The following is a 25,160-nucleotide window of genomic DNA, read 5'->3' as shown; positions in this document are numbered from 1 at the left end:
GATTTTGGTAAATCGCGGTGGCTTGTGATACCTGGCAGGACAGGGTTCTAAGCCACAGGCAACAAAGGCTTCTGGACGGGTTGAGTGGTCGCAGTAGGCATCAAATAGAATGGTCTCAATGCCTTGTTGCATTTGAACACAATGTAGAGTTCTTAGAACCACCCCACCACCACAGGACACTGTGCATGGGGAACTTTCCTTCACATCCCACCTACAGAAGAGCCAAGATCAAAGAAATGTAGGGATTGAGAAGGTCAGATGGAAACAAAACACAAGGGCAGTATGTAAAGCTTATAAGTTTGTGAGCCCCCTTTGCTACATGTGACCAGGTTTAACAAAGCCCACTTACCACATGATCTGATATCTACTGCCTACCCTAAAACAGTTAAGTATGAGGAGCAACTAGGAGCACAATACTTCCCAGATGTCTTCTGCTCAGAGAACCCTTATATTACTCCTGCTGGAGCTATTGCCCAACTTGAGCTGGCCATACATCTTCAGAGTTTAGTCTTCTTCTGCCGAACGTTCAGATATCGATCCTAAGTTTAAATGCAATGATCATTCAGCCTGAAATTGCAGGGTAAAGCCCCAAAAACTACAAACGGGAGGATGTTCTTAACATGAAATAGTTGGCAGGCACCAATCGTAGGAAAGTGACTTCCTATTGTGCGGATTTTATACTTATCCGACCAAAATTTTCAAACCTGTCCAGCTAAAGGACTGATCATTTAGAGCTCACATATGGTCTGAATATCATACAAAACTTTCTGTTGGTGCATTATGGACAGCTTTAGTATCAACAAACCTAGGAGGACATCAACAAACCTAGGAGGACATCAACAATCCTAGGAGGACATCAACAAACCTTGGAGGACATCAACAAACCTAGGAGGACATCAATAATCCTAGGAGGACATCAACAAACCTAGGAGGACATCAACAAACCTAGGAGGACATCAACAAACCTAGGAGAACATCAACAATCCTAGGAGGACATCAACAAACCTAGGAGGACATCAACAAACCTAGGCGGACATCAACAAACCTAGGAGGACATCAACAAACCTAGGAGGACATGGATCTATGCCACATGGTTCATGGAATGAAGACGGGCGTGCAGAATCATTGCAGAGGCTGGATTGGACCAACTGGTTCAGATCATGTTCGGAACATTCGTAAGACACCAAGTGAAAACCTATGGAAAGGAAACAATAATCTCAATATCTTCGTCAGCCCTATGTTACAGTCTCCTGAAGTCCTTTTTCTACTCACCCCCATCACAGCTTGCTGAACAGGGTCCTGGCACAGGGAACCATTTATATTCTATGTCCTTCTTGGGTATATGGTAACTATAAATGATGTCGGGGTTTGTAGCATCTCCATATTCCTGGCCATATTTCCTGTAAACCTGACCAAAACAGTAAGTGGCAAGTTGCCTCGTTATAATTTCCAGTAAGATCAGCTCCCATGTTTACATTCATTTTTAACCCACTGATTAGTTGCTATGAGTTACTAGACCAGCGGTTCTCAACTTGGGGGTCGAATGACCCTTTCACAGGGGTCACCTAAGACCATTGGAAAACACATATTTCCGATAGTCTTAGGAATAATTTTATGGTTGGGGGTCACCACAACACGAGGAACTGTATTAAAGGCTTGCGGCATTAGGAAGGTTGAGAACCACTGCTCTACGTGGACATCGCCATTGGAGAGCCTTCTCCTCATCAGTTTGGCTACAAGCTAGCCCAAGTTCAATGGAGCTGGTTCAGTAACAATACTGTCTGGTAGGCAGGATCAGGCCAAAGTGGTACCTCCAGGGCCAGGAAGGTCACAAGTCCAACTTCTAGCAAGGACCTTCCATTTTCATGCACTCCACCATCTACGTCAGCAGTTCTCAACCTGTGGGTCAGGACCCCTTTGGGGGGCACTTTCACAGGGGTCACCTAAGACCATCGGAAAACAAATATTTCCGACGGTCTTAGGAATAATTTTATGGTTGGGGGTCCCCACAACATGAGGAACTGTATTAAAGGGTCATTAGAAGGTTGAGAACCACTGTTCTAGACCAAGGCATGCCTACATTACCCCAAGGTATCTTAGGTTTGAGGGAAAAATCTTACATAACCCCAAGAAAAGCCACGCCTACCATCTAGTACTCTCCTTATTTAGGTGCCCCTAAAGGAAAAACAAAATTTTTTTTCATTCTTCACCTGTATCTCAAGTTCTTTTGTGGTGGGACCCTCTATATGGATTTGCTCCAGATGTGGAAGCTTGTCTGCATTCAGAAACAACCGGTATTCTATTGTCTGGTCCTCTAGGACTGATGGGTAGGTTACATTGAGAGAAATACTTCCCTTTCCCGCTACCAAGTACTCATCGTTCACCTTAATCCCTGGGTGATAAAACCAAACACATCGTATTAACAATGGCTGATCTAATTGGCTTGGAAGACCTTTGGCAATACTCTGGAAGATGCCTTCATATCTAGACATTCATGTGTTACTTTGTTAGCTCTGTAGCACGTCAACAGAAGGCTCACCCAAATGCGTAAAAACGGGCTTTTGATTTGTCACTTTTAAAGATGTGGAGCCTGGTGGAAGAGTCAAGAAGGAGACATACTCTGCAAAAGAAAGAGACATGGTAGGTTTATAAGCTGGTCTATGTCATACTGCCAAGTTCATTATCTACATGGACCACCACCTGTGTTGGATTAATGGAAAAGTCCTCAATGTGATGGTGAAACTTATGTCTCGAATCCAACTCTATGGATGGAACTCTAACTTACCTCCGGCTTTCCCTTCAGAGAAAGAGCCATGGATTCTATTGCACGTGCTGTTATCTCCTCCACACACACCACATTGATCCTTCACCATCCCAGATCCCATCACTCCATCACAGCCAAAGACCTGGAAAGAAATGGGGTACCTCATTCTTTCTGATTACCTTGAGAAACCTTATGGACACAGTTGGATCATGTGTGGTGATGGCTACTTCTACAGTAGCTCCATGCTCCTCAGGCATGTTATTCCTCTCCAATATGGAACCTTACCCTGCAACTGCCAGCTACACAGAGACCCAACTTAGCATTGGCCTCCTTATTTGTCTCACACCGGGTCCCATCCAAAAAACTCTTCCCTCGTGCTACGATGAAACTCTTCCCCTGGGCTCGACACATGTATTGACACAGCGCTTTCCCTGAGGGATGTAGAACGTAGCAATGAAATAAAGCTAAATGGAAAGAAGATCCAATGCCCCTGAAACTGTTTCTAGACCTTTTCCTGTGCTTCCGATGGGTTTTAAAACCAGATCTCATTCTTACCATCGACAAAGCCAACGGCTGAGGTCCACTTGTAAAAACTTGGAATTCCTGGGCTGAGATAGAGAGGTTTGGTGTCTGTATCAGAACATTGCTCATTCATGAAACCGATCTGGGTGCTGCTACAGACCTGATAATATAAACAGTATCTATAAATATATAGAGAGAAGAAAGGGGGAATGACCTAGGGCAGGAACTCATAATCTACCTGAGTGTTACACATTTCAGCCTGTAGATTGGATCCCTCACAGGCGCGTCCACCAAATGCAGGTCTGTCGTAAAAGTAGAAGGTCTTCTCAAATAAAATCAGTCATAGTATTTGGACAATAACAAAAAAAACCAATGTCAGTGCAGAGATCTAACCTAGGGTTGTTACACTGCCTTTTCCTCATCACGACTCCCCCACCACAGCTGCGGGAACATGAGGAGAAAGACCCCCAACTGGACCATCCTCCGTGCACTACGGAAACCGGATTCAGCTCTTCGAGTGAACTGCAACGGCCCTTGTGGCACCACTAAAACAGAAAAATGTGTTTAGAGAAGATCTAACCATGTTTTCCAAGTCGTCAAGGCCCCACCATTACTGAAGGAACCACCATTCAATTCTGCTCAATGTTCTTCTCTTTGGGGCAGATCTACTAAAACTGTATCATTTCCACCAATGTCTTCAAGTTGTGAAAAGGTTGCAAAGCTGCAACTTTTTGAAAACCAAAGCAAACACGGATCCTCCAGGGAAGGGACATCTGCCATTGATTTCTACATGACTTTTTTATGCAAGTTTTGGTGCTAAAAAATCCAAATCGTAAAAAAAAACCTGAACGAAGAGCCCCCCAAGTGTCTTGGACTTCAGGTTTCAGCTGCCAATTCAGGTCCTTCAGACCAATTCGGTAGCTTATTTACCTGTGTATGGGCAACCCCGATGGGCCAACCCGACCAATATGTGGCCTAATATTGGCCAGATTTCGATCAGGGAGGTTTAATTTATCCATTGGATCAGGGGTCGCATCGGCTCATTCCTGACGTTGTAATTCAATCTTTTGGTCCTTGGGCTCCAATACCACCCATCTTAGGTGGGCATATCGGTGGCAAGATCCGCTTGTTTGGCTCTTATGGTGTATGGCCACCTAAAGCAGCAGTTCTCAACCTTCCTAATGCCGCGACCCTTTAATACAGTTCCTCATGTTGTGGTGACCCCCAACCATAAAATGATTCCTAAGACCATCAGAAATATGTGTTTTCCGATGGTCTTAGGCGACCCCTGTGAAAGGGTCGTTCAACTCCCAATGGTTGAGAACCGCTGACCTAAAGGGAACGATGAGAGTAGGTTCGGGGAATCTTACATTTACAAACTTGCCCTTGTGTATTACCTTGTTCTCCCCACACTCTGTGCCATCTAGAAGGGGGACCAGAAGTCTGTTGCAACTCGTACGATCGTGTTGGTTTATGTGGCATGAGAGGACACTGCAGGAATCCTTGGAAGGAGAAGAATATTAGAAGGTTCATTGAGATGTAGCAATGCAGTTTCTGGACACTAAAAGCAATAAAACTGCTTTATTTAAACCCTAACTTAGTGAAACTGATTACTCTGGGCTGCACTGAGCTGGCACTGGCATCTCCCAAACGTTCCAAAGTAATGTCTAAAAAATTGATGGCATCCTGTGTGAGATGGAGGTGTAGGTCTACAACTTCATGGCAAACCTCCAGAGCTCATTGCTTTGTACAGGTCTGTCCCTACAATGGATCCCCAGCCAAATCCCAACTTATTTTTTTTAATCTAACCAGCTGAGTTATTCTTGTACGAAGAGAAGTGTCTTACTTGCCTCAGCAGAGGTAAACCTGAAAACTGCCCTAGATACACCTCCAAGGTTTCAATTGGGGTTTCAATTAAGAAGTAAATGGAGATGAAGCAAAATATACAGCAGCTGGAGTGTTTAATTCCAAGTCGTAACTCCAAGATGTAGTATTGTGGTCAACCTATGACCATCTCCTCTGTGAGATGGAGGTGTAGGTCTTCAACTTCATGGCCAACTTCCTCAGCTCATTGCTTTGTACAGGTCTGTCCCTCCAATGGATCCCCAGCCAAATCTCAACGTATCATTTTTTAATCTAACCAGCTGAAGGATTGTACGAAGAGAGGTGTCTTACCTGCATCAGCAGAGTTAAACCTCAAAACTGTCCTGAGATACACCTCCAAGGTCTCAATTGTGGTTTCAATTAAGAAGTAAATTGAGATGAAGCAAAATATACAGCAGCTGGTCGTAACTCCAAGAGGTAGTATTGTGGTCAACCTATAAGTTGGGTTGACCACAATACTACATCTAAGTATTAAGGGAAAATAAATGGTTGGGAGGGGGAATAAAAGAACGGTCATAACAAGCTTTGCCTACCAGGTCATTTCTGGAGAAAGTGCATGCCAGGGCAGAGCTGCCGAAGGCAATCTGACACTGCTCATCTGCTCCATAATACAGACCGGGCTTCCAGCCGGGAATACTACTGTCCATTGCTGGCAAGTCATCAACACAGCTTGCCATGCCGCTGCTGTATAGGTACAAGAGGTAGAAGAACAAAGCATATTCAGAGGAAGCACCTAACCCTCATTCTCCCTCAACCCATTGGAATATAAAATAATTGTGATGCTAGAAGTAAGAATGATAGGAGTTCTAGAGTACTAGAGTACTAGAACCCATGGAAAATATCATGATCAAGATGATGGCTATAACTCAGACTCTTGTTGCTACCTGAGGAATCTGAGGAACTGTTCCCGGCTGCATTCAGACCAGGTGAGGTGGACGTTATTGTGGTACCCCTCCGATGCCATGATGTTCCCACTTTTGCTGCAGCTGTTCCCCGTTCCGTCGTGGTTGATTCCAAAACTGAAGCCGTTATACAATAGGAGATGGTAAAATTCAAAAACTCAAACCTCCCCCACCCTTCTCCCAGAGCATTCTTATCTAATCTTAATTAATTATGAATTGAAATGAAATTGTTCCTTATGTCTGAAATTCTCTTAATATTCTGAATATAATATACAGTGATGACCTGTGTCCAATCTCATGTGCCATGGTGACTCCCAGATCAAAGCCGGTGTCCTCAGTAATGACGCAACTCCAAACAGACGAGCAGGCCCCGCCCAGCTGGGTGACTCCTCGCACCTGTTTGTTGCCATCTGGTAATTCAAGATCAAATCTGGAAATGAAAAAAAGCATGAAAAACAGGTGCTGTGCATTGAGGTCCACCATATACTTCATGCACAAGTTGAAGATGTTCTCCAAAAAAGGTTTAGAAGCTATACAGGGAGGTGCAATGACCTGCCTGGTCAAGAAATACCATATTAGCTGATCAAATTGTTCCATGCATAGGCGTTGGAAGCCAACAGTAGCTAATAGCTCTACTGTCTATCTAATATCTCTAAGTAGGCCACCACTGGACATTTCCAAGGCCACCACTGGACATTTCTAAGGCCACCACTGGACATTGCCTCAAGGATTCTCATATACAGTTATTAGGAACAATAGAATACATATCCATCACATACTCACAGAACGGGCTAGGTCAGCAGTGAGTTCTCCTTACCTGGTCACATAGAGAACAAGGTCTGCATGTTGAGGGTCGGAGTCATCTGGAGGGTTCACCTTGTGGCTCCATTTGCAAAGGCTGATCAACGAGGAGGTGAGGTTGGTGGTAATTTGGATATCTGCCTGGGGACACAAAATGGTTAAACAGGACATAACAACGAAAGAGGGACAGAGAGAGAAGGTCTTAAATAAGATAAGGGGAAGCCATTGAGGCCAACATGTAGACCTACAAACCAGTGAACCCTATTGGGTTCTATACACAGACTGATACATACACACAGCTACAACTTCTACACCTGCTTTAGGGCCACCGGGAGCAACATCCAAGGGGTCGGTGAGCAACAAGTTTCCCCCTCGAGCCACCGGTTGGCCATCACTGATATAGACCATGCTTCTGTTGACTTTGTCTCCCATGCATTCGTACACCATACGCCCACTGTTGGCAGTTACCTCCGGTTCGGTCAGGATAATTAGCTTCACAAGATGGACACGGAATGCGGTTCCAAGTGAGACATCTCTCAGCAACTCAACCCCCTGTGACAAAGATAAGAAACAAAACAATGTCAGGAATGATGCTCTACTGGTGCCTACAGCTAACACTTCTGATAACGTGATACGTATTATATGTGTTTCTGAGAAATAATGAGAATGTCCTCCCACTAAATGGCTTATTATATAGCTTACAATGTTAAGGTTGGTCAGGACGTATCGCTCAGTGTCCTCTTGGTGGAACTGGTAGACGTCATGACCCACTACCACTAGGAGCTCCAAATGCTTCACACCACCAACTGCTCGTTTGCTAATTCGGTTGGGCAAAGGGGCAGGCCTTGGTCCTGCAATAAGAAAAGGCACATTTAGCCAAAGTCAAAAACTTTTTGGGGCACGAGTAGAGACTGTACGACATAGTCAAGGCTCTAATAGCTACAAAAAATGTAAGTAATATTGTTACCCAACGTTTTTTCATTTTGTACCACTATTTACACTTAAATAATGGCCATTTGTATGCTGAAGTCTTACCACCACTGGCAGGGGGTGATTTCCCTACTCTGGAGATAATATGAGAACTTCGGGATTTGTGGTCTTGCTCATGCCTCTTCTTCAACGGTTGTATGGAGAGCAAGTGTCCATCAGAGACGATGAATCCACGCTATGGGGCAAAAGATAGGTTAGAAGAAGAGTTCTGGAGGCTTCTGGGAAAATGGCAAGGACTGAAGAAAATCAACCCCTTCTTAATACCCTATGGAGTTACTTTATTCAATTGTACCCTTCAAGGGAACCCAAGGGAACCTTCAGCCCCCAGAAAAAATCTGTCCCAGATGTAATCAAATGGATAATCTATGGGGCACTTGATGACTCTATTACTTGGACCCATTTACGGGGAGCGTTTTACTAACCAATATATGGGATACCGAGGGCCAGAAAGAGCTTTCTATCACAAGCACCTTAGCTATTGTAGCGGCACATTACTGGGGGCACCTAGAGGTATAAAGTATTGGTTTTATTTGGGTGTAGCCTTGTGGTGTAGACTCACAAGTTCTCCTTCACAGTAGCTGATCACTGCTTTGGTTTCGTCTGGATATAGAATGAAACCCGGAACCCCGCAGCCCTCTGGGAAATGTTTGAGCCTTTGCAGAGATGTGTTGACAACACGTTCCGTAATGATGGGTCCGGAACCAACAGGGAACCTGAAGACAAATGTCCCCTCTGTCCCCTGAAGGATGCAACGCAAAGCTAAACATAGGGGTGGCAACTCAGGGGACTCACAGGAGCAGGTCAGCTCAGCCAGGTCCACCACATTGGATTCTAGAGAGATCAAAGGAAGGGTTCAGCTTTGAATTATTGCAGGTAGGCCATTTTCTTTGTGTTTATTGGTCTTTTGTGTTTTATCTCTGTTGTGTATAGTTTGTTTCCAGATAAACTTTGACTTTCTCTGCAGTGGGTAAGGCTAGTAAAGCCTAGCTCCACATGGGTTGACTTTTGGGATACCTAGCTTGATATTTTCACTCTTTGTGAAGAATAAAGTCTTACAAGATTCAATTCAGTGAGAAAAAGTTATCTCAAGGTTTATCACGTGAAAACTCATGGACAAGATTTCTCCTAATTCAGTTCCGTTTTACTCAGTAGGATGTTCACGATCATTGTCCTCTTTTTCTTCTTGTCACTTCCAGTTAAATAAGTCTTCTCATAATGGACCAGATTCAGTTCAGTGAGAAAAGGTCCTGGACTTAATAGACTCAACTGGAGGAGAAAATACTTTTCTCCTAATTCAGCTCCATTTTTCTCAGTTTTTCTCAGTAGCTTTCTCAGTAGGATGTTCACGATCATTGTCCTCTTTTTCTTCTTGTCACTTCCAGTTAAATAAGTCTTCTCATAATGGGCCAGATTCAGTTCAGTGAGAAAAGGTCATGGACAAGACTCAACCTGAGGAGAAAATACTTCTCTCTTAATTCAGTTACAGTTTTTTTCCCAAAGACTTCAATAGAGATTCAATTCAGTGAGAAAAAGTTATCTCAAGGTTTATCACGTGAAAACCCATGGAGGACGTTCAATATGAGATGTGATTCAATTCAGAAAACTCATCTCCTGGTTTATCATGTGAAAAGTCCATTGAAATTTATGGGAAATAAACTGGAACTGAATTAGGAGAAAAGTTTTTTCTCCTTAATTTGAATCTTGTCCATGAGTTTTCACGTGATAAACCTTGAGATAACTTTTTCTCACTGAATTGAATCTCTGTTGAAGTCTATCGGGGGGAAAAAACTGGAACTGAATTAGGAGAAAAGTATTTTCTCCTCCAGTTAAGTCTTGTCCATGACCTCTTCTCACTGAACTGAATCTGGCCCATTATGAGAAGACTTACTCAACTGGAAGTGACCAGAAGAAAAAGAAGACAATGATCGTGAACATCCTACTGAGAAAAGCTACTGAGAAAATCCAAATGGAGAACTGGACATTCTGGAGTAACACTTTCCATAATGGCCATCGGTGATGGCACTTAATACCTCAAATGTATCTCAGTAACTCTTTTCCCCCTAGACTTCAGTGGGGGTTTTTTTATGTGATAAACCATGACCCCGTTAGTGGTACCTACCTAGGACAGATGTTGCACCGAAGTATCCATATAGTTCTTCAGGTTCTAGATGGTGCAAGAACTTCTTTGGAAAACAAAAAATGGAGAATATCAACCTTTTATATCTTTGACTCTTGTTTAATCCATTTTTAATCTACTATATAAAGAGAATGTGATGAAGGGAAGGGCCAGAGAAGACAAGGGCTTCTCCTCCACTGCCGACCAACTCCGTTTGCCTTTGGATGGCAGTGGTGGACAAAATGCCCTGAGTCTCATAAATCCACCTCTGTTCAACCCATCGTTAGTGATGAAGACAGTAGATAACTGTATCTACTGTCTTCATCACTAACGATGGGTTGAACAGAGGTGGATTTATACTGTTATAATATCTGAGGTTCAGGAAGGCTCTGGGGCACCTAAAAGCTCTGCTGTAGTAGAGAGTCAGCTCATATTGCTGCTGTAAGATACATAGGAAGTCAGTTTTGTAGATACAGGGGTCATATTCCACTTTACAGAATGGAATGTAAACAGCCCCGGTGCCTCTCACCCAGGGGGGAAAGGGTTCTCCTACCTTTGTCGCACACAGTACAGGAGAAAGGAGCAAGCCAAGGGCTACCCACAGACGGACCGGCCGGGTCATAGTCGCCTATCACTCCATATAATTCAGCCCTGAAGAATGTATGTTGCACAGATACCAGTGACTCTCAAGCGATGTACAACTTGCATTTGATTACAACCAAGTTGATCAATTACAGAGTCAGTGGGAGGGAATGGAGGGGGCTGGTGAGGGAGGGGGGTCTGTGTGTTGGAGGTTGGACATGGCCAGTCTCTGCACAGAAAGTTTAATGTTGTCCCTGCCTCCCTGCAAATGCTTTTATAATACAGATATGGTCACATAGCTTATTGTGTGCCCAGAGCATTCCTTCTTTGTATATTTGTATTTATACATATGGGTAGGAGGTGCCATAGTGTTTCCCTTAGACAGTACAGTATGGGGGTACAGCTTATTGTGTGCCCAGAACATTCCTTCTCTGTATATTTGTATTTATACATATGGGTAGGGGGTGCCATAGTGTTTCCCTTAGACAGTACAGTATGGGGGTACAGCTTATTGTGTGCCCAGAACATTCCTTCTCTGTATATTTGTATTTATACATATGGGTAGGGGGTGCCATAGTGTTTCCCTTAGACAGTACAGTATGGGGGTACAGCTTATTGTGTGCCCAGAACATTCCCTCTCTGTATATTTGTATTTATACATATGGGTAGGGGGTGCCATAGTGTTTCCCTTAGACAGTACAGTGTGGGGGTACTGCTTATTGTGTGCCCAGAACATTCCTTCTCTGTATATTTGTATTTATACATATGGGTAGGGGGTGCCATAGTGTTTCCCTTAGACAGTACAGTATGGGGGTACAGCTTATTGTGTGCCCAGAACATTCCCTCTCTGTATATTTGTATTTATACATATGGGTAGGAGGTGCCATAGTGTTTCCCTTAGACAGTACAGTATGGGGGTACAGCTTATTGTGTGCCCAGAACATTCCTTCTCTGTATATTTGTATTTATACATATGGGTAGGAGGTGCCATAGTGTTTCCCTTAGACAGTACAGTATGGGGGTACAGCTTATTGTGTGCCCAGAACATTCCTTCCCTGTATATTTGTATTTATACATATGGGTAGGGGGTGCCATAGTGTTTCCCTTAGACAGTACAGTATGGGGGTACAGCTTATTGTGTGCCCAGAACATTCCTTCTCTGTATATTTGTATTTATACATATGGGAGGAAGGTGCCATAGTGTTTCCCTTAGACAGTACAGTATAGGGGTACAGCTTATTGGGTGCCCAGAACATTCCCACTCTGTATATTTGTATTTATAAATATGGGTACGAGGTGCCATAGTGTTTCCATTAGACAGTACAGTATGGGGGTACAGCTTATTGTGTGCCCAGAACATTCCTTCTCTCCACCGTCCTGATGTAGTACTGAAGGACCTCCTCCATCTGTCGGCTACAGTTGTTCAGGCAGACCATGACTTTTTTGGCACCCAGTATCTTATACATTTCAATGGTCTGGATGAACTGCAGGACGTTGCTGTAATTCCCAAACATGGTGGAGATGCAGACGGTGAAGTTGGCAGTAAATTGGCCGGGATCCCTATTTCTGATTCTGAAGCTGGTGAGATTGTGGACGACTTCAGAAGGAGACCAATGAACCGACACAAATTCCGCTCTACAGTCCGGAGGTTCTGTGCAGATGATATCGGCCAGCCCATAAGGGAACCCAAACCGGTCCTGATGGATATCAATTCCTGCCCTGGTTGGGTACACGTTGGTGTTGGAATTACAGCAGAAGTAACAGTAGAGTTCCTTCACTTCTTGATGGTGGACAATCCCCAAGATCCGGATGATGTCCTTCCTTCTGTTATCCTTGTATGCAGAAATAATAAAGGTTCTCTGGCCCTTTAATGGTGTGATCGTATCATGGGGCGCTTGGCCTCCACAAATAGGCGGGCTTCTGAATCTACTGATCAGTAATTTATGGAACTCTGTTTGGCTGGTTTCTGTGAAGATCCCCCATTCCACCCACACGGTTCCCACCCCAGTGATAATATCTGTACAAACTAATGTGGATCAGTGAGTACTAGCCATGGGGAACATCTCATCTGAGTCATGTTGGTTGTTTTACAAGTTTGCCTAAGCAGGGTGGCAGTTAGGCATTAAAGGTCACAGATGGAGGGGGGGGGGGCGCTAGGGTCTGACCCGGGGCTACTGAAGAACCAGCACATGAGGAGGAGAATGCTCTTTTATATTTATAACACGTAGCTATAAGAATCTTCCTCAGGGGTGCCCAAATTGGGTCCCTTATTATCCCCCAAAAGAGCACTCAGATTTTCAAAATTCATTTGATAGACATTTTGCCTTCAGGGAACTCACATTCGAAATATTTGAATTTGCAGTTATTCAAGAAACTCACAGCAAAAACTCCCATATGAACTTGAGTAATTCAGCCCCCTAGTGCTGTATTTTAGAAAAGCACCTATTACCCAAGAGGTCTCCTTATCTTAATAATAGGACTTACCGGCAAGGGATTCCCTGATAGATCACAATCCACCTTTCCTTAAAAGTCTTGTGACTTTAAAGCACTGAACTCCATTTTTTTTTTCATTTTCTCTCATTTGAATATGCTCTTCACCGCTCCTTGTGATGTCACTGCCCACCCCCCTGCCTGGCAACAAACGCTGGCAGAGGTGGCAACCCTAGGCGAGACAAAGAAAGTAGGGCCGGAACTAGAGGTAGGCAGAAGAGGCACGTGCCTTACTGCTGCATGTTCCTGCCCCTTTACCTGTATGCCCCCTATTACCACCCTAACCCAGTCTTCAGTGCAGATTATTGTGTGCCCACAACATTCCTTCTCTGTATATTTGTATTTATACATATGGGTAGGAGGTGCCATAGTGTTTCCCTTAGACAGTACAGTATGGGGGTACATCTTATTGTGTGCCCAGAACATTCCTTCTCTGTATATTGGTATTTATACATATGGGTAGGGGGTGCCATAGTGTTTCCCTTAGACAGTACAGTATGGGGGTACAGCTTATTGTGTGCCCAGGACATTCCTTCTCTGTATATTTGTATTTATACATATGGGTAGGAGGTGCCATAGTGTTTCCCTTAGACAGTACAGTATGGGGGTACATCTTATTGTGTGCCCAGAACATTCCTTCTCTGTATATTTGTATTTATACATATGGGTAGGGGGTGCCATAGTGTTTCTCTTAGACAGTACAGTGTGGGGTATAGCTTATTGTATGCCCAGAACATTCCTTCTCTGTATATTTGTATTTATACATATGGGTAGGAGGTGCTATAGTGTTTTCCTTAGACAGTACAGTATGGGGGTACAGCTTATTGTGTGCCCAGAACATTCCCTCTCTGTATATTTGTATTTATACATATGGGAGGGAGGTGCCATAGTGTTTCCCTTAGACAGTACAGTATGGGGGTACAGCTTATTGTGTGCCCAGAACATTCCCTCTCTGTATATTTGTATTTATACATATGGGTAGGGGGTGCCATAGTGTTTCCCTTAGACAGTACAGTATGGGGGTACAGCTTATTGTGTGCCCAGAACATTCCTTCTCTGTATATTTGTATTTATACATATGGGTAGGGGGTGCCATAGTGTTTCCCTTAGACAGTACAGTATGGGGGTACAGCTTATTGTGTGCCCAGAGCATTCCTTCTCTGTATATTTGTATTTATACACATGGGTAGGGGGTGCCATAGTGTTTCCCTTAGACAGTACAGTATGGGGGTACAGCTTATTGTGTGCCCAGAACATTCCTTCTCTGTATATTTGTATTTCTACATATGGGTGGGAGGTGCCATAGTGTTTCCCTTAGACAGTACAGTATGGGGGTACAGCTTATTGTGTGCCCAGAAAATTCTTTCTCTGTATATTTGTATTTATACATATGGGAGGGAGGTGCCATAGTGTTTCACTTAGCCAGTACAGTATGGGGGTACAGCTTATTGTGTGCCCAGAGCATTCCTTCTCTGTATATATGTATTTATACATATGGGTAGGAGGTGCCATAGTGTTTCCCTTAGACAGTACAGTATGGGGGTACAGCTTATTGTGTGCCCAGAACATTCCGTCTCTGTATATTTGTATTTATACATATGGGAGGGAGGTGCCATAGTGTTTCCCTTAGACAGTACAGTATGGGGGTACAGCTTATTGTGTGCCCAGAACATTCCTTCTCTGTATATTTGTATTTATACATATGGGTAGGAGGTGCCATAGTGTTTCCTTTAGACAGTACAGTATGGGGGTACAGCTTATTGTGTGCCCAGAACATTTCCTCTCTGTATATTTGTATTTATACATATGGGTAGGAGGTGCCATAGTGTTTCCCTTAGACAGTACAGTATGGGGGTACAGCTTATTGTGTGCCCAGAACATTCCTTCTCTGTATATTTGTATTTATACATATGGGTAGGGGGTGCCATAGTGTTTCCCTTAGACAGTACAGTATGGGGGTACAGCTTATTGTGTGCCCAGAACATTCCTTCTCTCCACCGTCCTGATGTAGTACTGAAGGACCTCCTCCATCTGTCGGCTACAGTTGTTCAGGCAGACCATGACTTTTTGGGCACCCAGTATCTTATACATTTCAATGGTCTGGATGAACTGCAGGACGTTGCTGTAATTCCCAAACATGGTGGAGATGCAGACGGTGAAGTTGGCAGTAAATTGGCCGGGATCCCTGTTCCTGATCCTGAAGCTGGTGAGATTGTGGACGACTTCAGAAGGAGACCAATGAACCGACACAAATTCCGCTCTACAGTCCGGAGGTTCTGTGCAGATGATATCGGCCAGCCCATAAGGGAACCCAAACCGATCCTGATGGATATCAATTCCTGCTCTGGTTGGGTACACGTTGGTGTTGGAATTACAGCAGAAGTAACAGTAGAGTTCCTTCACTTCTTGATGGTGGACAATCCCCAAGATCCGGATGATGTCCTTCCTTCTGTTATCCTTGTATGCAGAAATAATAAAGGTTCTCTGGCCCTTTAATGGTGTGATCGTATCATGGGGCGCTTGGCCTCCACAAATAGGCGGGCTTCTGAATCTACTGATCAGTAATTTATGGAACTCTGTTTGGCTGGTTTCTGTGAAGATCCCCCATTCCACCCACACGGTTCCCACCCCAGTGATAATATCTGTACAAACTAATGTGGATCAGTGAGTACTAGCCATGGGGAACATCTCATCTGAGTCATGTTGGTTGTTTTACAAGTTTGCCTAAGCAGGGTGGCAGTTAGGCATTAAAGGTCACAGATGGGGGGGGGGGGGGCGCTAGGGCCTGACCCGGGGCTACTGAAGAACCAGCACATGAGGAGGAGAATGCTCTTTTATATTTATAACACGTAGCTATAAGAATCTTCCTCAGGGGTGCCCAAATTGGGTCCCTTATTATCCCCCAAAAGAGCACTCAGATTTTCAAGATTCGTTTGATAGACATTTTGCCTTCAGGGAACTCACATTCGAAATATTTGAATTTGCAGTTATTCAAGAAACTCACGGCAAAAACTCCCATATGAACTTGAGTAATTCAGCCCCCTAGTGCTGTATTTTAGAAAAGCACCTATTACCCAAGAGGTCTCCTTATCTTAATAATAGGACTTACCGGCTAGGGATTCCCTGATAGATCACAATCCACCTTTCCTTAAAAGTCTTGTGACTTTAAAGCACTGAACTCCATTTTTTTTTTCATTTTCTCTCATTTGAATATGCTCTTCACCGCTCCTTGTGATGTCACTGCCCACCCCCCTGCCTGGCAACAAATGCTGGCAGAGGTGGCAACCCTAGGCGAGACAAAGAAAGTAGGGCCGGAACTAGAGGTAGGCAGAAGAGGCACGTGCCTTACTGCTGCATGTTCCTGCCCCTTTACCTGTATGCCCCCTATTACCACCCTAACCCAGTCTTCAGTGCAGATTATTGTGTGCCCACAACATTCCTTCTCTGTATATTTGTATTTATACATATGGGTAGGAGGTGCCATAGTGTTTCCCTTAGACAGTACAGTATGGGGGTACATCTTATTGTGTGCCCAGAACATTCCTTCTCTGTATATTTGTATTTATACATATGGGTAGGGGGTGCCATAGTGTTTCCCTTAGACAGTACAGTATGGGGGTACAGCTTATTGTGTGCCCAGGACATTCCTTCTCTGTATATTTGTATTTATACATATGGGTAGGAGGTGCCTTAGTGTTTCCCTTAGACAGTACAGTATGGGGGTACAGCTTATTGTGTGCCCAGAACATTCCTTCTCTGTATATTTGTATTTATACATATGGGTAGGGGGTGCCATAGTGTTTCTCTTAGACAGTACAGTGTGGGGTATAGCTTATTGTATGCCCAGAACATTCCTTCTCTGTATATTTGTATTTATACATATGGGTAGGAGGTGCTATAGTGTTTCCCTTAGACAGTACAGTATGGGGGTACAGCTTATTGTGTGCCCAGAACATTCCCTCTCTGTATATTTGTATTTATACATATGGGAGGGAGGTGCCATAGTGTTTCCCTTAGACAGTACAGTATGGGGGTACAGCTTATTGTGTGCCCAGAACATTCCCTCTCTGTATATTTGTATTTATACATATGGGAGGGAGGTGCCATAGTGTTTCCCTTAGACAGTACAGTATGGGGGTACAGCTTATTGTGTGCCCAGAACATTCCCTCTCTGTATATTTGTATTTATACATATGGGTAGGGGGTGCCATAGTGTTTCCCTTAGACAGTACAGTATGGGGGTACAGCTTATTGTGTGCCCAGAACATTCCTTCTCTGTATATTTGTATTTATACATATGGGTAGGGGGTGCCATAGTGTTTCCCTTAGACAGTACAGTATGGGGGTACAGCTTATTGTGTGCCCAGAACATTCCTTCTCTTGATTATTGTTTCAACCTTTTACATCTATAAAAAATTTCAGAGTTTCCCCGCAAAACAGATCACTCATACGACTTCTCAAATAGCTAAAGTTTATTTCTGTGATTGTGTTTATATGTACATTATATGTTTATATAATATATAATATATATTATATGTCATTATATTCACCCCATTAGATATGAGCCAGAGCATTGTTCATGTGTTGCTGTTAATGCCCATTAACAGTTTGTAATCCTAACAAATACCCATTGGCAAACCCCAGTCTTCCCACAGCGAGACACCCTGCTATTGGTTGGCTTGATACCCAATCCTTTATTGGTTGCCTCTCTGTGTTCATTCATGGTTTCTAACCATCTCACCTGGTGTCTCCATATCCCTTAAGCAATAAGGAGAGACCGTTGTATCCATATCCCTGGACATTTTGTACTCCATGTAGATATCATTGGAACATACCTGTAGCTTCCAAGGGGCGTCTTCCATTTGTCTTCTTGGGTTTCACCCAAATCTCAATCTCTTTTCAATTTGAGATCTGTCGGAACCTGGGTCCCCTAGAGGTGGGACTTGGACTTTATCTTTCATACTACAGAATAAAGGGAGGGCGATAAGGGGCCACAAGATAGGGAGACAACCTCAGCACATTATATGAGAAGAAGATCTGGGTTCCTATTGTGGTTCTCTCTACAACAACAGTCACTTGGTCTCTTCCCTAGTAAGGTATTGAGGGTAAATAAATCAGCCCTTGGTCTTTCAAAGGCTGCACAACCTCAATACGGTCTGAATGTCCCATAATGGGTTTGTAGCTGTTGCTCTTAGATGTTCTCCTTACCTATAGTACAGGATATGTAGAAAGCTCATCTGGACAAGTGACAACGACTCTGCCATACTGTATACGGTATCTCACCAGGGTTTTCTATGTAGGTTTTGGCTGGGGAGGAACAGCATCACCTATAAATGGTCCACTCCCAGATATTTGTACTCAACATGAGAAAAATAACACAAAAACCTCAAATGCCTAACTCACAGCACTCAACAGTAAAGGTTGCCGTACATTGAAAGATCTGGTTTGGCGAGGTCACAAAATGAAGGGATCTTTCCCTGATGTGGCCACCTTGGAGATATTAGATTGATCTGATCATTTGGCCCTAGGGTGACTTTGCTGGGGTAGAGGCCGTTGGGACGAGTATTGATCAGATTGATCAGATCATGTTGCAGAGATTGAAGCCATCAGGATGAGGACCACATCAACGCATCAATGTGCTCCTTGTCCCAATAGGATTTTTAAACGTGCCCTCAGGCAGGTTCATCTGAGGGCCCCATACACAGGCTGATCAACTGCCCACTCAGCCTTAACTGTCTAATCATGGCTTCGTTATAAATTTCTCAAGCATCCGATTAACATTCTGAATTAAGGAACCATTATAGCTCCATATAGTTTTATCTTCAATTAAGGCTGCTCTGGGCAGCTGGGGCTGCAGGGGGCCTCTACAGTGATGAACCAGGGCAGTTTCTAGAGGGATATTCTTAAAGTTTTTGTACTGTTTCAGGGTAGAGTGAACAGACGTTTGGATCACTGCCCTTGGATCCACTATCATTTTCCGGGCATTGAAGTAATTGGGTCTGTCCGGTTCCCGGTGTATATACTGCAGTAGGTTGGACCCTGGGACCCCATTCCATGAGGATGTGTTGGTAAAATTCCCATTGGAAACTGCAGTTTTGGCAAAAATATGGTTCTCAAAGAGGAAGATTCCCACGTTGGGGTTTTCCCATTGAAGACTTTCCATCATTGAGTCCCAAGTCCGGTGCTTGAAAGGCAGAATTATTTCATCCTGGTCGTTGAGTACAACAAACTTGCTAGAGTACATGTTTCTGTACAAACAGTCATTTAGTGTTGATAATTGTCCGTAATAACCAATTTCGGTGCCATCGTTGGGATATTGCCAATTATGAGAGACCTTCAGATATCGCTGAATGTGCCAGGGGATCACCTCCACCGTCCCTTCCTCGGTGTAGTACTGAAGGACCTCCTCCATCTGTTGGCTACAGTTGTTCAGGTAGACCATGACTTTTTGGGCGCCCAGTATCTTATACATTTCAATGGTCTGGATGAACTGCAGGACGTTGCTGTAATTCCCAAACATGGTGGAGAAGCAGACGGTGAAGTTGGCAGTAAATTGGCCGGGATCCCTGTTCCTGATTCTGAAGCTGGTGAGATTGTGGACGACTTCAGAAGGAGACCAATGAACCGACACAAATTCCGCTCTACAGTCCGGAGGTTCTGTGCAGATGATATCGGCAAGACCATAAGGGAACCCAAACCGATCCTGATGGATATCAATTCCTGCCCTGGTTGTGGTCGCGTTGGTGTTGGAATTACAGCAGAAGTAACAGTAGAGTTCCTTCACTTCTTGATGGTGGACAATCCCCAAGATCCGGATGATATTTCCCTCCCTGTTATCCTTGTATGCAGAAATAATAAAGGTTCTCTGGTTCTTTAATGGTGTGATCGTATCATTTGGCGCTCGGCCACCACAAATAGGCGGGCTTCTAAATCTGGTCAGCTGATACCTCCTCGGCCAATAATAGTTAATAGACAATAGAAAGAACGTGACTATGAAAATGCTTCTGAAGAAGTGAATCTTTTTTGCATAGCAAACGATGTATGGAGCTTGGTTCTTATAATTGTGTTTATCTGGGGAAAGGAAGAAGCAAGAGAGAATCCTTAGAAAATGCCCTCAAATCCGATGATACAAATAGTAGAGAGTTCATGTTTTGGGCTACTATTGCTCTACTGACTTTATACTGATCAGTTATTTATATAGCTCTGGTTTGTTTCCTTGGAGTTTATGGATGAGATTTCTCCAGTTGCTTATGTAAGTGGCAATTAAAGTGTTTATTACCCCTTTATGTCATACTTCTCCCCTGCTTATTATGTCCGATCCCCCTTTCCACCCACACAGTTCTCACCCTAGTAATAATATTTGTACAAACGAACTTGGATCAGTGAGTTCTGAGCAGTTTTGGTTGTTTTAAAAGGTTGTGTAAGCAGGGCGGCAGCTAGGGTTTGGCATAAGAGGTCAGACCTGGGGAGGGGGGGGGGGGTGCTAGGGCCTGACCTTGGGGGTATTTCAGAAGAAGCACAGGAGGATACTTCATTATATTTCAAACACAGAGCTTCAAGAATATTCTTAGAAGAGAGCAACCATTACCCAAGAATTACAGATTACTTACCGGCTCGTGATCCCCTGAAAGATCCCGATCTACCTTTCGGATGCCCCAAGTGTCTTTAAAGCACTAGACAAGTCATTTTTTTTTTCTAACTGACATTTAACTATGGAAATGAAGGTTCATAAACCAATTCGGTATATGGCAGGATGCTAAAACACTCTGAAATCCGATGATACAAACAGTAGAGAGTTCATACTTTGGGCTACTATTGCTCTTGTGCTACTGACTTTATACTGATCAGTTATTTATATACAGATGAAGCGTTTCCCAAAACTTAACTAGTTACAAGATAACACAGGCTATCCTGTTGTGTTATCTCGTGCCATCTCCCTGCTGTGTCAGGAGAAAAAAAAAAACCTTCTTAGGCTGTTATTCTGTTTTCAGACAGCAGGGGGTGCCTGGAAAGGAAACATGCACAGTAGGGGGTCCACTTTGACACTGCTGCACGGAAATGCAGAACATTCATTAAACTATCCAGGCCAGCGGGATGCGCTGACTCCAGCCGAGCGCTCCGACTCCGTCTCTTCTTGCGGCTCCTGCTTCTTATTCGGCTCCTCATATGGTGGCGACAGGTCCTTTTATAAGGCTGCGCCCGTGCGTACGTGTGATGTCACACGTACGCACGGGGCGCATACTTATAAAAGGTCCTGTCACCGCCACACGAGGAGCCGAATAAGGAGCAGGAGCCACAAGAAGTCTATGGGGGGCACTATGTATGGGGGGAATTTTCTATTGGAGGTACTCTCTATGGGGCAATTGGGGGGCTACTGTGTATGGGGGGCACTGTGTATGGGGGGCTCTGTGTATGGGGGGTACTGTGTATGGGGGCACTGTATGGGGGGGACACTGTGTAAGGAGGGCTACTGTGTATGGGGGGTACTGTGTATGGGGGGAATTTTCTATTGGAGGTACTCTCTATGGGGCAATTGGGGGCTACTGTGTATGGGGGGCACTGTGTATGGGGGGCTCTGTGTATGGGGGGTACTGTGTATGGGGGGCACTGTATGGGGGGGACACTGTGTAAGGAGGGCTACTGTGTATGGGGGGCACTGTGTATGGGGGATACTGTGTATGGGGGGCACTGTGTAAGGAGGGCTACTGTGTATGGGGGGCACTGTGTATGGGGGAACTGTGTATGGGGGTACTGTGTATGGGGGACACTGTATGGGGGGGCACTGTGTATGGCGGGCTACTGTGTATGGGGGCACTGTGTATGGGGGACACTGTGTATGGGGGAACTGTGTATGGGGGGGTACTGTGTATGGGGGACACTGTATGGGGGGGCACTGTGTATGGCGGGCTACTGTGTATGGGGGCACTGTGTATGGGGGAACTGTGTATGGGGGGCACTGTATGGGGGCACTGTGTAAGGAGGGCTACTGTGTATGGGGGCACTGTGTATGGCGGGCTACTGTGTATGGGGGCACTGTGTATGGGGGAACTGTGTATGGGGGACACTGTATGGGGGGCACTGTGTAAGGAGGGCTACTGTGTATGGGGGCACTGTGTATGGGGGTACTGTGTATGGGGGGTACTGTGTATGGGGGGTACTGTGTATGGGGGCACTGTGTATGGGGGTACTGTGTATGGGGGCACTGTGTATGGGGGGTACTGTGTATGGGGGCACTGTGTATGGGGGGTACTGTGTATGGGGGCACTTTCTATGGGGGCATTGTGTATGGAGGGTACTTTCTACGGGGGCACTGTGTATGGGGGCTACTGTCTGTGGAGCAATTGAGGGCATGGTCTATGGGGTCAATTGGGGGCACTGTCTATGGGGGGTACTGTCTATGGGGGCAAATGGGGCACTGTGTATGGGGGGCACTGTCTATGGGGGTGCTGTCTATTGGGCCATCGGATGTTCATTTTCCAATCCGAATTTTTCCCATTCGGATTCGTGGATTAGTAAATCAGCCCCTTAGATGCGCTAAATATCGCATTAGTCTGTGCGAAAATTAACACCTACTCGGGGCTGGCGGCAGGGTCGGACTGGGGTGTGAAGGGCCCACCGGGGCTCCCGTCCCAGGGGCCCTGCAGGTGCACTCAGCCAGACGCGTCCTCCACCACCCCCCCCCGTAGGGGCCCCCTTGCAGGGCCCCCACCCAACGTCCTCCCCCGAGCGCATACATTTGACGCGTCAGGGGAGGAGCGTTCGGGAGGGGGAGCACCGGTAAGGGTCGGGTCTGGATTTTTCCCGGTGGGCCCCGGTGGCCCAGTCCGACCCTGTCAGGCGGTAATTATAGCAAAGTACAGTTCATGAGCTTTTGGCAACACAATATGGACTTTGCAGTGTTATTTATTCTGTGTTGGCCCCAGAGTGATGCACTAACGAAGATCAAAAGAATTCCAGTCTTGGGTTTTACAATGTGTACTGAGTGAATAAGCTCACTAGCGGCATCTAGTGGTGACCTTTTCATTGCAGTTTGGGTTAACTAAGATAGTTATCTTGTGATATCACAACTGGTTCTACCCAGACACCTTATGGGATACCCAGCGCTTCATCTCTAACTCTGTCTGGTTTGTTTCCTTGGAGTTTATGGATGAGATCTCTCCAGTTGCTTATGTAAGTGGCAGTTAAAGTGTTAATTGCCCCTTTATGTATCATGTCTGACCCCCCCCTTTCCACCCACACAGTTCTCATTCTAGTGATAATATCTGTACAAACTAACTTGGATCAGTGAGTTCTGCCCGTTACCCAAGAAGTACTTACCGGCTCGTGATCCCCTGAAAGATCCCGATCTACCTTTCTGATGCCCCAAGTGGGCATCTAGACAAGTCAAAGCACTAGACAAGTCAATTTTGTCATGGATCAGTGAGTGCTATCAATGGGGAACATCTTATTTGAGACATTTTTTTTTTAAAGTTTGTCTAAGCAGGGTGGCAGCTAGGGCACACCTGGGGGTAATTCAAACACAGAGCTTCAAGAACCTTCTTCAGGCACAGCCCAATTGGGTCCCTTATTTTCCCCACTGAGAAGCAATAATTCTTGTGACTTGGGAAAACTCACATTTTACCCAAGAATTACAGATTACTTACCGGCTCGTGATCCCCTGAAAGATCCCGATATACCTTTCCGATGCCCCAAGTGACTTTAAAGCACTAGACAAGTCAATTTTTTTGTAACTTACATTTAAAAATGCAACTGAAGGTTCACAAACCAATTTGGTGTATGGCTGAATTCTAAAATCATTGGATTTTTGGTACCGAGGCTCAACAAAACGTCAATTCCGAATGCAAAAATATACGCCAGCATGGAATATGTCAATACAGGTATAGGACCCATTATCCAGAATGCTCGGGACCAAGGGTATTCCGGATAAGGGGTCTTTCCATAAGTTGGATCTCCATACCTTAAATCTACTAAAAAATTAATAAAACATTAATTAAACCCAATAGGGCTGTTCTGTCCCCAATAAGGGGTAATTATATCTTAGTTGGGATCAAGTACAGGTACTGTTTTATTATTACAGAGAAAAGGGAATCATTTAACCATGAAATAAACCCAATAGGGCTGTTCTGCCCCAATAAGGGGTAATTATATCTTAGTTGGGATCAAGTACAGGTACTGTTTTATTATTACAGAGAAAAGGGAATCATTTAACCATTAAATAAACCCAATAGGGCTGTTCTGCCCCAATAAGGGGTAATTATATCTTAGTTGGGATCAAGTACAGGTACTGTTTTATTATTACAGAGAAAAGGGAATCATTTAACCATGAAATAAACCCAATAGGGCTGTTCTGCCCCAATAAGGGGTAATTATATCTTAGTTGGGATCAAGTACAGGTACTGTTTTATTATTACAGAGAAAAGGGAATCATTTAACCATTAAATAAACCCAATAGGGCTGTTCTGCCCCCAATAAGGGGTAATTATATCTTAGTTGGGATCAAGTACAGGTACTGTTTTATTATTACAGAGAAAAAGCAAATCAGTTTTAAAATTCTGAATTATTTGTTTACGGGCTTTCCGTAATTCGGAGCTTTCTGGATAACAGGTTTCCGGATAAGGGATCCCATACCTGTACAACTTAGTTCTAAGCAACTTAGAGCAGTAATTAAATCATATCCAAAGTCCCCCAGAATAATAAAATCTCACCCATCGTTAGGACTGACGGCACCATTAGACAGACAGGAACCACTGAAGGCAGTCGCTATGGGGAGAACCTCAACCAGCACCAACTGGATCCAAATACCTGGTAATATCTGCCCTTGGCTCAGTCCCAACGCCGACTCCTATCCCTCATGGTGACAACCTCAAGTTCCTCGAGTTTCTATTGGCTCTTTTTTTTTTTTTGGAAGAATATATATTGTTCCAGAAGAAGGAATTCGTGAGAGTATGTGGTGTGAAACGTTTGGCTTGCAGCGAGACAAAGAAAGAAAAACAAAAATGCCCCTATGGAATAAGGACCTAAGGACATTAAAGTGACACTGATGCATTTCAGGTTTTTTTACAGGATTGTGTCACTGACAGTGACAGTATAGTATGGGGGTATAGCTTAT

At 44.4% G+C, this 25,160-nt stretch overlaps 2 protein-coding genes across 4 annotated transcripts in view; both read right to left on the bottom strand.

Annotated features, from left to right (window-relative positions):
* The window catches only part of adamts13 (ADAM metallopeptidase with thrombospondin type 1 motif 13), a 28,741-nt gene extending 18,037 nt beyond the window's left edge, over positions 1 to 10,704 (bottom strand). For all 3 annotated transcript variants that reach the window (XM_031891562.1, XM_031891564.1, XM_031891563.1), the window contains exons 1-21: positions 10,533 to 10,704; positions 9,983 to 10,046; positions 8,423 to 8,694; positions 7,909 to 8,038; positions 7,576 to 7,724; positions 7,342 to 7,425; positions 6,890 to 7,014; positions 6,356 to 6,502; positions 6,055 to 6,189; positions 5,704 to 5,854; positions 4,684 to 4,788; positions 3,680 to 3,831; positions 3,525 to 3,588; positions 3,320 to 3,446; positions 3,050 to 3,195; positions 2,786 to 2,906; positions 2,540 to 2,620; positions 2,211 to 2,392; positions 1,273 to 1,408; positions 1,066 to 1,195; positions 32 to 211 (exon numbers count right to left, since the gene is read on the bottom strand). In XM_031891562.1, coding sequence (XP_031747422.1) covers positions 32 to 211; positions 1,066 to 1,195; positions 1,273 to 1,408; positions 2,211 to 2,392; positions 2,540 to 2,620; positions 2,786 to 2,906; positions 3,050 to 3,195; positions 3,320 to 3,446; positions 3,525 to 3,588; positions 3,680 to 3,831; positions 4,684 to 4,788; positions 5,704 to 5,854; positions 6,055 to 6,189; positions 6,356 to 6,502; positions 6,890 to 7,014; positions 7,342 to 7,425; positions 7,576 to 7,724; positions 7,909 to 8,038; positions 8,423 to 8,694; positions 9,983 to 10,046; positions 10,533 to 10,601 — 2,750 coding nt within the window. In that variant the 5' untranslated portion in view covers positions 10,602 to 10,704. The remainder of the gene's footprint in view (positions 1 to 31; positions 212 to 1,065; positions 1,196 to 1,272; positions 1,409 to 2,210; positions 2,393 to 2,539; positions 2,621 to 2,785; positions 2,907 to 3,049; positions 3,196 to 3,319; positions 3,447 to 3,524; positions 3,589 to 3,679; positions 3,832 to 4,683; positions 4,789 to 5,703; positions 5,855 to 6,054; positions 6,190 to 6,355; positions 6,503 to 6,889; positions 7,015 to 7,341; positions 7,426 to 7,575; positions 7,725 to 7,908; positions 8,039 to 8,422; positions 8,695 to 9,982; positions 10,047 to 10,532) is intronic.
* A 6,813-nt stretch (positions 10,705 to 17,517) lies between these two features.
* On the bottom strand, positions 17,518 to 24,939 carry LOC101733314 (beta-1,4-galactosyltransferase galt-1). Its single transcript, XM_012954309.3, has 2 exons — positions 24,757 to 24,939; positions 17,518 to 20,122 (listed from the first exon to the last, which is right to left on the bottom strand). Exons 1-2 carry the CDS (start codon positions 24,779 to 24,781, stop codon positions 18,792 to 18,794), a joined length of 1,356 nt encoding a protein of 451 aa, XP_012809763.1. The 5' UTR covers positions 24,782 to 24,939; the 3' UTR covers positions 17,518 to 18,791.
* Positions 24,940 to 25,160: the final 221 nt, after the last annotated feature.

The sequence above is a fragment of the Xenopus tropicalis genome, chromosome 8 (genome assembly GCF_000004195.4).
Source record: "Xenopus tropicalis strain Nigerian chromosome 8, UCB_Xtro_10.0, whole genome shotgun sequence".
NCBI classification, from domain to species: domain Eukaryota; kingdom Metazoa; phylum Chordata; class Amphibia; order Anura; family Pipidae; genus Xenopus; species Xenopus tropicalis.
This window is presented reverse-complemented; position numbering and strand designations above follow the sequence as displayed.

Excerpts from the sequence above, each read along its gene's own strand:
- LOC101733314 (XM_012954309.3), bottom strand. The coding sequence starts at position 24,781 with ATGGTGCCGTCAGTCCTAACGATGG. Across the intron at positions 20,123-24,756 it reads GCCGTCAGTCCTAACGATGG|ATAAACACAATTATAAGAAC; the intron begins GTGAGATTTTAT and ends TCCTTTCCCCAG.